The sequence below is a fragment of the Heterodontus francisci genome, chromosome 1, assembly GCF_036365525.1.
Source record: "Heterodontus francisci isolate sHetFra1 chromosome 1, sHetFra1.hap1, whole genome shotgun sequence".
Classification (NCBI taxonomy): domain Eukaryota; kingdom Metazoa; phylum Chordata; class Chondrichthyes; order Heterodontiformes; family Heterodontidae; genus Heterodontus; species Heterodontus francisci.
In genome coordinates, this window is record NC_090371.1 from 274,346,399 (window position 1) to 274,360,894 (window position 14,496).

General features: G+C 42.1%; 1 protein-coding gene across 5 annotated transcripts in view; it reads right to left on the reverse strand.

The window, feature by feature from the left end:
- Positions 1 to 10,614: 10,614 nt before the first annotated feature.
- The window catches only part of sgms2a (sphingomyelin synthase 2a), a 65,152-nt gene continuing 61,270 nt past the window's right edge, over positions 10,615 to 14,496 (reverse strand). For all 5 annotated transcript variants that reach the window (XM_068045520.1, XM_068045492.1, XM_068045501.1 and 2 more), the window contains one exon: positions 10,615 to 13,516. In XM_068045520.1, coding sequence (XP_067901621.1) covers positions 13,337 to 13,516 — 180 coding nt within the window. In that variant the 3' untranslated portion in view covers positions 10,615 to 13,336. The remainder of the gene's footprint in view (positions 13,517 to 14,496) is intronic.

Consider the following 14,496-nt stretch of genomic DNA (forward strand, 5'->3'; position numbering starts at 1 on the left):
ATCTCAAAGACAGGATTAGAATGCATGTGTATAAGCGTGGTGAACAAGGCTTGCGAGCTATAAGCGCAAATAGTCTTGTAGGACACAATGCAGCAACAGAAAGGTGACCCAAAAACAGTGAAAGAGAAGCAGAGAGGTTTAGGGAAGGAACTCCAGTGCTGAGGGCTTCAGCATCTGAAGGCACAACCAGCAATGGTGAAGTAATTAAAATCAGGGATGCTCAAGAGGTCAATTTAGTTCTGACATCAGAATATTGGCCATTAGCAAAAATATAATGAAAACTACTAGGCCCTATATTTAGATTGGTGACAATTTTGCCAGTTGATACTTGATCTGCCCAGATCAAAACAAGATGGGATGGGGAGGGGGTGGGGGGGTTGTGTGGTGGTGGAGAGGGGTGAGGGTTGGGTGGAGGGTGGGGGCAGATGTTTGTGATGATTGAAAATAATAGAAACAATTTAGTGGTAATCTGATCTGTTTTGGGTTGGATTGTTCCCACTTTAAAGCACATAAATCATGAATGTATGGGCACGGCTGTTGAACAGATGTGGATTCTGTTAGTGACAACATTTTATATGTTGGACTGCATTTTATTCTCATGATGGAGTTCCCGGCAGTGGGCCAGAAGGCAGGGGAGACCGCACCTTGGCCCTTCGACAGACCCCCAAAGCCATTTCACGGTGGCAGGCAATTGACTGTCCACCAACGGAGATGCCATCCCTTTAAAGGATGAGCTCCCGCCTCCAGAGCTGCTGGACAATCAGAAGGCCTGCAGCTGTGCAGTACCGAGAAAGAAGACCCCGGGACAGGTAAGTGGGGCCGAGGTAGCCAGGGCCATTCAGTCAGCTCCCGGCAATGTTGGTGAGGGTGGGGGGAGGGTTTCTTCCCAAGGGGTCAGCAGTCACTGCTGGGGATGCCCTCTGGGGGTCCTGGATTGCTCCCAATGGAGGAACCCTCCCAACTCTGCTAGGAGGCTGCCATGCTTTACCTGGCATCACCTCCTCCACCTTCCAAAGAATTGAGGTGGAGGCCAGAAGAGGCCCTTAAGTGGCTATTTAAGGGCCTCAATTTGCCTGGGACAGGAAGGCCATCTTCAGTCTTCCCTATCCCAGACAAAATGATAGAGAGCCTGGGCAATGTTGGGAATGGCACCCCCTGCCATTTTACATGCCCCCCCCAACTTCTGTGCCTGCCTCCAAGGAGCAGAATAAATTTCTTCCTATTGTCTTCCATTTGAAATTACCAGTTTAAACAAAAGGTCAACAGTTATAGTTTATGATCAGTCCAGTCATTGTGCAGTGTCCGTGCTGTCCATTACTGATACAATGTTTGGGATTGAATAACAATTCCCAAATTTCAGCTTTTCTAAAATAAGGGATGATTGATTGCGTCCATTGACCATTTGAGCCTCTGTCCATAATGCTTTGTTCTACATGAACAGCATTTCCTCAATTTATACATACAATGTATTATATTGTGTTATCTTTGGATTTATTGAAGCCAATTATTACTATGGTCTGAATTTTGCAGTGGTAATGACTGCAAAGTTATCAGCGTTTGCTGAAATTTTCTGAAACTGACAGCAAGTTCTGGAGTCCGCATATGCGCAGAATAACATGGAAATCCAGAGGTTGCTGTCACTGATTCTACACTTCTCTGGGGTGGGGGAGGCAGTTGGGGAGTTTGGGGCATTCCTCCCACCTCAGACTGCAATCAATAGAAATCCATAAATTTCACGAGAACTTCTACTCAGATGCTGTTAGTCTCGCTGTAAAACCCTTTGAAAAAAGTCACACCTTGTTGAAAGAGGTGTGGCTAGGGTTTTAATGGCATATTAACTTCATAATTACTGCTAGAAACCCTCAATGACACCCTGTGAAGCTGATTGTATATTTGTGGCATATCAAATTTTTCCATAATGATAACAAAATTCACATATTTATTCTCTTTTTAAAAATGTTTTCAGCTTCTATCATAATCATTATCATAATTAATCCAATCATAATTTATTTTACTATCTGAAAATTTATAATTTAAGTGAAGGGCATTAGGTGCTTTTAACCTCCCGGCTTGTTGTGTGTGAATACTTAAATGTGATTGGCTCCTTACCTGCTTGCTGACATCAATACTGCTGCATGCCAAGACATCCCCTTAACTTGGCGCCAGATTTAAACTGCCGTCAGTAAAGGAAAATCCACGCCAGAGAGATCACTAAATTTTTGTGGGCAGCAGTCTTGCTTCACCAATTGCAAAATCCGGGCCAATGTGATGTTAAGAGTTGTAATGGGGACTTTCACTACCCCTCACTTTTTACGTTCACTTTCTCCCATTCTGACATATCCAGCAATACTTTGGTCCCTCTGGGGCAGACATGATGGTCTGGAAATTCATTTAGGCCAGTTTTCAGATAGTAAATGATTGCATCCAAATAATTGAAAACCATCCCTGTGCCTGAAGATGGAGACCTGAGGATTGCGAGAAATTGGACCTCAGGTCGTATCTGAATAATCGCTCTGAGCTGCCGCCACCTGTCAGCCTCCACAGGCATTTTGGGTGGCAGCGGCCATCAGGTACGTCCTATGAGGGGGTCAGTGGGACGGGACCAATTGCAACCGACCGGAGTGCCATGGAGCTGGGAACAGCACTTCTACTCCTCCTGGCTCCACATCAATTTAAAAAAAATTATAAACTTACCTTTTTCTCGTCAGCCTCAGGCTAGGCCACATCCACAACTAGGGACCCGGGTTTGATTCCGGGTACTGCCTGTGTGGAGTTTGCAAGTTCTCCCTGTGTCTGCGTGGGTTTTCTCCAGGTGCTCCGGTTTCCTCCCACAAGCCAAAAGACTTGCAGGTTGATAGGTAAATTGGCCATTATAAATTGTCACTAGTATAGGTAGGTGGTAGGGAAATATAGGGACAGGTGGGGATGTTTGGTAGGAATATGGGATTAGTGTAGGATTAGTATAAATGGGTGGTTGATGTTCGGCAGAGACTGTATCTCTAATCTAATCTAATCTAATCTAAAAACCTGAGCAGAGCAGGCCCGAGCCTTGCTCCACAGGTGGCAGCACAATATCCCAGAGATGCCCTAAAACAAACATATACCCCTTCATTGGCATAGGTAAGGGGCCTAACCTCTGTTTTACGGAGCTGCCCCGGACACCTGAAAACAGCCTGACCCAATTTCAGGTTTGACATTTTACAAGTATCCTTTGGGCAACGGATGTTTGTGTCTGAAATTGGGTTTCATTGTGCCCTTTTTATGCTTATAAAATGGTTGCAACAAAGTCCAATTTCTACCGAGTGATATTCTACTATCTTCTCACTGAACCAACTTAACAGGTGAAAGGAAAATATGCTTTTAGGGGCAAGACATTTTAGGAGTGGCTGTGGAATTGTACCCCAACATAAATCGATGTCTTCAGAAATGAGGACAGAAATTAGGGACAAACGAGTTATTAGCTATTCATGACAGACGAAACAGTCATGGTGAGCTAGCAGCTGGGACTTTACCCAAGTGCTGGTGCCTTTTTTCGAAGCTGGACAAATGGGTCCTTTCAGCAGACAATGAAATTCCTGTCCATGGAGGAGGCTTCTGGAGATTTCCATTCATTTGAGAAATTCAGTAATTTGCAGTGGCCTTTCTAGTTACTGAAACAGCTGTTGGTAGCAAAAAAGAAAAGGAAGACATTGTAAAGTGAAAAGGAGCACAGCTGTGAATCAGCAACATTTTGCTAACAAATTTTGCTATATTCAATCATTTAAAGTTACCACAAGTTTAAATTTATCACAGTTAACAGTTTTTTTTCTCTAAGCAAGATTAACTTTGCACAGAAGTACTTTGCAGCCTTTGAATGTGGAAAATATTCTTTGTGCTAATATTTTTCCTTTTACAGTATATCTATCTTCAGTTTGCACTTCTGTTTGATGACCTTCTATTGAAACTTGCATTTACTGTTTGTTTTTGTGTTTGACTTTAGTGATGATCGATTACAGCATTACTCAGCAGCAACAACTGAAGAAGCAAGCTGAAAATGGAGAAAGACTTGCCTAACTTTATACTTACAGCCTTAGTTAAATGTAAAAAGGCAGCATGGGATTAAACCCATCATTGTCCTAGTGACTCATGGAAAATAGCTCAGGAAGAGTTCCAGACCATTTCCTGTGGGAGAGGAGGCAAAATATTCAGTTTAATTTTTTGAAACTCCCCCATTGTCATCAGTTTTTCCCATTTATGCTTCAAAGTTTGACTAAATCATTCAAATATATCCTGAATAAAACATGGGAATATTAGAGCACAAATACATGAAAAGGTAGGAACAAGAACAGGTTAGGAATCTTGTCTGGTTTGCCCACTTGTTTGGGTCTAGATATGCTCCACACACTTAGTTTTCTTTATTTTCCTTCCGTATGCGATGTTCCTCCCCTTCACTTGCACATGCCCTGCAGTACTACACCCAAATGGTCATTATCCATATGAGTGTCAATAGGCTGTTTGACCATGGGAGGTATCCTAACTAATTTAGTTTAGTTTAGTTTAGAGATACAGCACTGAAACAGGCCCTTCGGCCCACCGAGTCTGTGCCGACCATCAACCACCCATTTATACTAATCCTACACTAATCCCATATTCCTATCACATCCTCACATGTCCCTATATTCCCCTACCACCTACCAATACTAGGGGCAATTTATAATGGCCAATTGACCTACCAACCTGCAAGTCTTTTGGCATGTGGGAGGAAACCAGAGCACCCGGAGAAAACCCACGCAGACACAGGGAGAACTTGCAAACTCCGCACAGGCAGTACCCAGAATTGAACCCAGGTCGCTGGAGCTGTGAGGCTGCGGTGCTAACCACTGCACCACTGTGCCGCCTAAACCTGTCATCAAGCAACATGCACAGAAACAGATTTCCAACATAGCCAGGGAATTCCAACCTAGGCATACTAAAACGAACTACAGCGCCCTTATCAATGCTCTGACTAAGATCCCATAGCTCAGCAGAGAATGGGGATTGAAGCCTGGGGCATTCTTAGTCTGTGCGGGTTAGACAGCTGAGCCAATTTAGCTCTGCCAGTCTTGGGCAACCAGGTCCATATCCCTTTATTTGTTTAGTCAGGAATTTACCTTGGGCTGCTGGTAGGTTATCAGCAAGTAGTTACTGAGGCTGAACCAGGACCTGAACACTATCAGATGTGGGGTATGCTCCTGAAATGCCATATCTTTAGCCTGACCTGCTGTGTATTTCCAGTATTTACTGTTTTTATTCTTTAAACACTTGCAGTTCTATGTCAAATAAAGTTTTTTTTCACAAATTTTGAGCTTTGAAAGTTTGCTCACTTTCCCTTGACTCGCTATATACTTCTATGTAAGACTCAATATCTATCAGACTGTATTTCTGCATCATGTATCATATTTTTTACCTGGCTTTGCCAGTCTCTTCACCAGGTTGCAGTACAATCCGGGAGTTAGTAACCAAGTTTTATACAGTTAGTCCTTAAGATGTGTTAAGCTTCATGTTTGTTTACAATTCTCCTGTTAACTGGATAAAATCTCATAGGTTGAATAAGAAAGTTTTTTAGTTACCTTATGAGGAATGTCATAGAATTGAATTTGTTACAGTGCAGAAGGATGTTATTCGGACCATCGTGTCTGCACCAGCTCTTCGAAAGAGTAATTCATCTAGTGCCATTCCCCCGCCTCTCCCCATAACCCTGCACATTCTTCCTTTTTATATAACTGTCTAATTCCCTTTTGAATGCTTCAATTGAATCTGCCTCCACCACACTCTCAGGCAGTGCATTCCAGACCTTAACCACTCGCTGCATGAAAAAGTTTTTCCTCATGTTGCTTTTGCTTCTCTTACCAAATACTTTAAATCTGTGCCCTCTCATTCTTGATTCTTTCACGAGTGGGAACAGTTTCTCTCTATCTACTCTGTCCAGACTCCTCATGATTTTGAATACCTCTATCAAATCACCTCTCAGCCTTCTCTTCTCCAGGAAAGCAGTCCCAACTTTTCCAATCTATCGTCACAACTGAAATTCCTCATCCCTGGAACCATTCTCGTGAATCTTTTCAGTACTCTCTCCATTGCTGTCACATCTTTCCTCAAGTGCGGCGCCCAGAACTGGACGCAATACTCCAGCTGAGGCAAAACTAGTGTCTTACATAAATTCAACATAACATCCTTGCTCTTGTACCCTATGCCTCTATTAATAATAGAGGATACTGTATGCTTTATTAACTGCTCTCTCAACCTGTCCTGCCACCTTCAATGACTTGTACATATATACACCCAGGTCCCTCTGCTTCTGCACCCCTTTAGGATTGTGCCCTTTATTGTCTCTCCATGTTCTTCCTACCAAAATGAATCACTTCACATTTCTCTGCTTTGAACTGCCACCTATCTGCCCATTCCACCAACTTGTCTATGTCCTTTTGCAGTTCTGCTCTATCCTCCTCACAGTTCACAATGCTTCCAAGTTTCGTATCATCCGCAAACTTTGAAATTGTGCCTTGTGCACCAAGGTCTAGGTCATTAATATATATCAGGAAAAGCAAGGGTCCCAACACTAACCCCTGGGAACTCCACTACAAACCTTCCTCCAGTCCGAAAAACATCCATTAACCACTGCTCTTTGTTTCCTGTCCCTCAGCCAATTCCATATCCATGTTGCTACCATCCCTTTTATTCTGTGTACTGTAACTTTGCTAACAAGTCTGTTGTATGGCACTGTGTCAAAAGCCTTTTGAAAGTTCATGTACATCACATCAACTGCATTGCCCTCATCAGCCCTCTCTGTTACCTCTTCAAAAAAATCCAGCAAGTTAGTTAAACTTGATTTTCCTTTAAGAAATCCATGCTGGCTTTCTTTAATTAACCTGCATTTTCCATGTGACTATTAATTTTGTCCCATATTATTCTTTCCAGAAGTTTCTCCACCACCGAAGTTAAATTGACTGGCCTGTAGTTGCTGGGCTTATCCTTACACCCTTTTTTTGAACAAGGATGTATTGATTGCAATTCTCCAGTCTTCTGGCACCACCCCTGAGTGTAAGGAAGACTGAAAATTATGGCCAGTGCCCCTGCAATTTTCACCCTCACTTCCCTCAGTATCCTTGGATGCATCTCATCTGGTCCTGGTGCCTTATCCACTTCATGTACAGACAGCCTATTGAATACATACTCCTTATTAATCTTAAACCCTTCTCATGCCTGAATTACCTCCTTTTTCATGAATGCCTGGGTTGCATCTTCCTTGGTAAAGACAGATGCAAAGTATTCATTTAATACCTCAGCTATGCCCTCTGCCTCCATGCGTAAATCCCCTTTATGATCCCTAATCGGCCCCACTCCTCCTTTTACCACCCTTTTACTATTTATATGTCTATATAAAACTTTGGGATTCCCTTTAATGTGTGCTGCCAGTCTCTTATCATGCTCTCTCTTTGCTTATCTTATTTTTCTTTTCACTTCCCCTCTAGACCTTCTATATTAACCTGGTTCTCAATAGTATTTTCTATGTGGCATCTGTCAAAAGCACACTTTTTGTTCTTTATCTTAATCTCTACCTCTTTTGTCATCCAGGGAACTCTGGATTTGTTTACCCTACCTTTCCCCTTCAAGGGAATATACTTTGTGTTCAAACGATTTTGTTTGATTGTTCAGCTACTGGTTTTCCTGCCAACCTTTGACACCAATTTATTCTGCCCTGCTCCGTTCTTACCCCATTGAAGTTGGCTTTCTCCCAGTTAATTATTCTTACTCAGGATTGTTCTTTGTCCTTTTCCATACTCAGTCTAAACGTTATGATACAATGATCGCTGTCCCCTAAATGATCTCCTACTGATACTTGATCCACTTGTCCCACCTCATTCCCAAGAACCAGGCCTAGGAGTGCCTTTTTCTTTGGACTAGAAACATACTGCTGAATTCAAGATATGAGGTGAGAGTGACTGCCCTCGACACCAAGCATTTGACTGAGTGTGGCATCAAGGACGCTGAGCAAAATTGAAGTCATTGAAGACACTGGGTGTACTAACACCAGATGGATTGCAGCGGTTCAAGAAGGGAACTCACCACCAATTTCTCAAGGGCAATTGCTGTCCTTGCCAGCATCACTCACATCCCATGAAATTTTTTTAAAAAGCAATCAGTGCTGGAGGGCACAGTACTGTATTAGCATGACATTTACCAACTTATACATAACTGATGTGATAATTTAGCCCTCTCTTTGCTTTGTTCCTTGCTCCATTACTATGAGTTGGCAATATTAAGTGATGGCTCTTTTCCCATCTATCCAGAGCAAACTTGTGATGCTCACTTTTCCTCCCTTTGCACCTTGCGGTTTTCTGAATTAAGTTTCTTCGGCCACTCATTTGGTCATGTATAGTTTTATCTTACAGCTCACAAATAGGATGCCAAAAAACTAAATTGCTTCAGTTTTTTTCAATGCTAATATCTAGGAAGCATTATTCAAATACTTATCAAATGTATTTGATTAATAAAGGCCAGATATTTACCTTTGTACCACCAAGGTACCTTTGTCATTTAGCATGCAGCGTCCCAAATTAAATACAACAGATGTAATAATGTGTGCTGTATTTGTACTTTCTTACTCAATGCTTTCTTCTCTTCAGGACACTCAGAAGACAGATTTGAATGTCAGTCTTGACTCAGTTGATAGATTCTTGCCTCGACATCAAAAGGTTTTGGTTTCAAGCCCCATGCCAGGACTTAAGCACATACTGCAGTATTGCACATATTACAGTACTGAGTGCTACTGTTTGGGGTGGGGGATGGAAGTTTTAATTGCTGATGCTCTGGGAGCAGCAAACCCAGAATGCTGTGGAATTTTAACTCCACAGCATGCATCTTTTGGCCCTGACAGTTCCCCCACCCGGACGTCAGTCTGATTGACAGGGTGGGAGGAAGTATTGTTGCATCTCCTGGCCCACAAGAAATGCTCTGAAGGCACACCTTCTTCCCAAGACTGTCCTCACTTTGCTGCAGCTACTGGGTCTGCCGAGGTCCTGGAAGCCCAGACAGCCACTGTTAAACCTGCTCACCCCTTGTCCCGCCTCTGTTGGAACCAACTTCCCGATGTGCTTGGAATCTGCCCATTTAACTCACCCACCCACCCATGTTAAAATTACCCCCTATCTTTCAGATCAGATGTTAAAATTAGGGCCTGCCTTGCCCCATGTGTGAATAATATTTGAAGAGTAATGAAGTTCTTCTGGTCAACATTTACCCCTCAACCAAGAACAGACTAACTGGCCATTGATCTCATTACTGTGTGCAGGACCTTTCAGTGTGCAAATTGACTGCTGTATTTGCCTACAAAATAGCATAGCTAGAAAAATAATTAATTAATTGTGAAATGCTTTGGAACATTGAGGATTGGAAAGGGGTCATATTATAAGTAGTTCTCTCTTCTTGGTTGCACTTGGGGAACATTCAGTTCCTGAAGAGAGATAAAAACTGGAAAATTTCAAAACTGAATCCTAGATTTTGTTCGGTAAGGGTATTAAAGGTTACGGATCCAAGGTGGGTAGATGGAGTAAAGATGTAGATCGACCCTCTAATTGAATAGCAGAACAAGCTCAAGGGGCTGAATGGCCTACTCCTTTTCCTATCGCAGCCTATGCCACAAAGTATTGACCAACCAGTGACCATCCTTCTGTGGATAGAAGAGGTAGTAAGCATGGTTGCTTTCACTCCAAGATAATGCATTGGACAATGGAAATTCAGAACTGGGTCAAACTTTCAATACAAACTTATTACCTGAGCCAGTCAGCTTCACAGTACTTCAGCCACTACTGATTGGCCAAGCAGCGTCTCTTATTAATAGAACCTGGAGAGGAACTCTGCTTACTGGGGATTCTGTTTTCTCCTAGTCAGCTGTGTGAGATCTAACAAACCAATGCCTTAACAGGTTGTATGGTCTTGTAGGAAGGAAGCTCATTGGTGTTTTGTGTTGGTAAGTTGTACAGTTTTAACTAATAAAATTCAAGTAGTGCCTTTTCATACACTTGGGGGTCTGTAAGTCTTGGTTGTTTCCAGCTGGTCCTTAAATGTCTTTGGATTTAAATATTTACACCTATAGGAAGGCAATTCACATCCAGTCAAAAGAGAAACTTTACCTGTGGGATTGATTGGAGACACACAGATCATGGTGGGTTTCCAATTGTGAATCACCCAGGTAATCAAAAAATAGCCTGCCAATGTTGATGAATATCACATCCAATGTTTTTAATAACTCCAACATTAAACCATATAGAGCAAGGTTTGATCCACAACTTGCATGGAATTACTCATAACCATGGTGTCAGAACCCCCTAGACTAGTGAGTCCAAGTGTTTCATTTCTCAGTGACGTTAGAAAGCGTGTGTATGTTAGCGCTGGGCTGGGACTACACTGCGATGCACCCCTAAGAAAATAGCCTGTCAACTCTTGCTGTCTAAACTGGCAAAGAACCGCACCGTGACCAGCAACCCTACTCCAACATGAGTCAAAGCTTTTGAGAGAGGAGGAGAGAGAACTGAAGTGACAAAAATTAAAACTAATTTGGGATGCATAATTAAATAATTAGACCACAACTAAAAATGCATTGACATGAGATAAAATGATTTTTTTTAAAAATCAAATATTTCACTTTAATTGTATACAATCATTACAATATTTTGCATAACAAACTGTGCCCCATAGAAATACATCATAAGTGCATATACAGAGATTAGGGATAAAATACAAAGCATTACATTATTAAAAGAAATTGTTTAAAATATGGATTCAGAATTTTTGAATACTACAACAAATGATTGTATCCCCTAGTAAACACTTGAGATTTTCTTCAACTTTCACCAATTTGAATTTAGATTTGAAAATACTTTCTGAACAGTATTTAGGCAAAGTCATGGCAAGGTGCAATCTTCAGAAGGTTCCAAGTCATGTTTTAAAGGCATCCAAAACTATCTACATTCCTTGAAATGGGAAATATATTCTACCCAATTGCTCCATAATCTCATATGTTCTAAAGGGAGATGTCTGCACTGTTGTGTCTCTCTTTGTTATAATGTTCTATAGTTTAAACCAGAGCAGGAGTTAAAGGTAACCTGGGAGCAGCCATTTTACATCACAGAATTAAGAATTATCATGAATAGAAACAGTAAGTTGACTCTCCCCTTTCTTGATGTCACAACAGCCGAATGACACATAAAGGGAAGTTCTATACAAAATGCTAGTTCCCAGGCTACTGCTGGCCAGAAGTTCAACTAAATAAAGGTTGACGGAGACATACCAGACAAAGTGTACAGATATCTCCCTTTTCCAACACTGGGCAACTCTGGGGCAATTAAGTGGCACATACCTCCATAAATGCCAAGTTCTGAGGAGTGCCAAAGTGAGAGATTCTCCTGCAGGAGGTCACCAGAAGAAATGCAATAGGGAAGAGAGAAAAGGTCATTATTACCTCCAACAACTCCCGGGCCAGATTATCAAAACCTGGTAATGGTGTGGGTGCAGTTTCAGAGGGAAAGGGAGAGACAAGGATGGACACAGAATGAGCTCACTCATGCTAACCTATTTCCAGTTTCAGGTAGAGAGTTTTACTTTTATCTCTTTCTTTGTGCAAACAGGCAGGCAGGTTGTACACAGTCATAGAGATTGGGCAGAGACCCACATGCATTCCTGTAAAACAACCACAGCTGCTCCCTCTCCAGTATCAGGAACCAACCCCATTCACTATCTCCTCTTGCAAAAGAAGTGATGTTGCTCCGGTCTCTGGAGGCAACAGGAAACCTTTTGTTTTATACCGTACAAAATTCTGCTATGTAATCATGATAGAATTTTAGCACAAGTAAAACTTGGGATACATGAATTGTTCCTTTAAGGAACGACCTTAACATTTTGATAGTGAGCTGCTTCAAAAAAGGCACTATGTTGATTCAATGCATGTGCAATGCTAATCTTTAGAATGGGTCGTATTCTGTTACTGAAAGTGACATGAATAATGGTACATAAATACATTTGCACTCTGGGCAGCATTTTGAGTAAAAACAAATTGTAGCAATTTAAATTTTAGGAAATAAAACTTTCATTACTGGTAACAGGAAAACAAAAATATTTAAGATATAAACATCTAAAGTCTGCTAATATCACTGCAGTCTTTATAGATATTAGATATTAAAATCCAAAACTAAACTCAATGCAGCTGGCATCAGGATTTAATTGAGTTGAGTAGTGCTGAACTTGCCATCATTGGAACATTGATCTGTAAGAAAGTACAGCTTTAAATCATTGCAAAAAAACAGATTTGAATGAGCCAAAACTAACCTATCCCACAGTGTTCTAGTAATCCTTCCTCCCTTTCCCCTTTCATTTTCTTTCCTCCTGAAAGCTGTGGGTCCTTGATGAGGTAACACTCAATGGGCAGTCCTCCAGCAGCTCATCCTAGCGGCAACTTTCCATTTATGTGCCCAGCCTGACTGCAAAAGGCATCACAATCCAGCCTGGTACTGGTTTCACTTGATATTCACCCATGTAAAATTGTTCCAGGAGTCACTGGATAGCAATCAGGAGTGGGAATGCTTCAGGGGCTGGAGAAGCAGGAGTGGGTAGGAGGGCTTCAGGACCTTTTTCCCCCTGTTACAAAGAGCTCAGATCTAGATAATGATTTTCAGAATGAAACTAATGCAGAATGGTGCACCCAAAATGAGAACCCTTGTACTCCTTTTGATCAGTTTCTTTTGGCATGTGCTAGACGTTCTCATCCCAGAATCCCAGTTTCCGTAGAGACAGGACTTAGGAATGCTGGTTTAAAAAATTCCAAGTTTTAGTTGTAACCAGAAACAATGTGCAAAATAATCTGTTGCATAGATTTGTTAGAAGACACTCAGCAGGATCGTTAGTTCTTCTATCTGTGCCTTCCAACTCTTCCTTCATGTGGAATGTTCAACCATGGTAGGACTGCTACCTTGCAGAGAATCTGAGTGCATATCCTTGTTGTCTAGATCACAGGTGAGACTTAATCTGCGATCCTCACTGAAGGTTTAACCAATTCTTTAGGAATGACTCAAGTAATTGCATTATAGCCATAAGGCAGAAATTTGAACTTTAGGCTGAAGTTATTAAAAATAACCAACTGGGCCTGCAAAGCAAAGGTTCCCCACTGTCCGAGATTGCTTACGTTTACTTTCAAGTTGTCTGGAAAAGTGCTTGATTCATTTATTAGATGGAAGTGAATGTACATCACAAAGATAATTTTTTTTCTTTTGTTGGGCTGCTGTGTGGGAAAAGATGGAGCACCACTTGGGCTTGTGAAATCTCTTCATAACTTTTGAACCCATGGGTATCTCCAACACGATGACTTCAAGCAGCTTGGAAGCCAAGAGAATGGCCACACATAGGAGCAGGGAACTGAAGTATGCACATTTTTCTCAAAGAAGAGGAAAACCTGGAACCACCAGGTCTGGGAAAATTGATTGGTCTGTGAGGGGGTTTTCAAGGTCTGTTGAGAAAAACAAGAATTTATAAAGGTATTATATAATCTACTTGCTCATCCACGTGAAAAATACAATAGTTCAGAGATTTGAAACCTACTAGAGAAAAAATTCTACCTAAAATAAAAAGGACTTAGGTTATGATGGGCGGCACAGTGGTTAGCACCGTAGCCTCACAGCTCCAGCGACCCAGGTTCAGTTCAACGTACGGCCTGCACGGAGTTTGCAAGTTCTCCCTGTGACCGCCTGAGTTTCCGCCGGGTGCTTCAGTTTCCTCCCACAGCCAAAGACTTGCAGGTTGATAGGTAAATTGGCCATTGTAAATTGCCCCTAGTATAAGTAAGTGGTAGGAGAATTGAGGGAAGGTGGGGATGTGGTAGGGAATATGGGATTATTGCAGGGTTAGTATAAATGGGTGGTTGATGGTCGGCACAGACTCGGTGGGCCAAAGGGCCTGTTTCAGTGCTGTATCTCTCCATGACTCTATGTAATATAATTAAATTGTACAGCTAAATCTAAAAGACACAGGGCAGGATTTTAAAGAGCCCGCCGCCAATCTCGACGGCGAGCTCAAAGAGCCGCCCGGTCTTAAGCATGATGGCTCATTTAAATAGTTGGGGCTGTCCATCCCCGGCAATGGTGTCAGCTGCCTGTGCACAGGCGCTGGCGCCATTTTTAAAATGCTGCCGGCATATTTAAATTTTTAAAGAAATAGCCCCCCAAAATTAAATACATTTCTTATGAACCTTTCCTACCCGGCAAATAACAATTATAATAACTATTTGCCCTTTACCCCCCAAAAGACTTACCTCTGACCCCACCTTGCAAAACTGCACAAAGTTTAAGGTTCAACCCTTCCCACCATCCCCTACATCCATTATGTGTATTTGACCCCATCCACCCCCGCCCCCCCACTGCTGCACTGATACAGTGCATGACACATGTGGTGCCTCGTGTCCCCAGATGGGGATCTGAAGGCGTGCGCAAG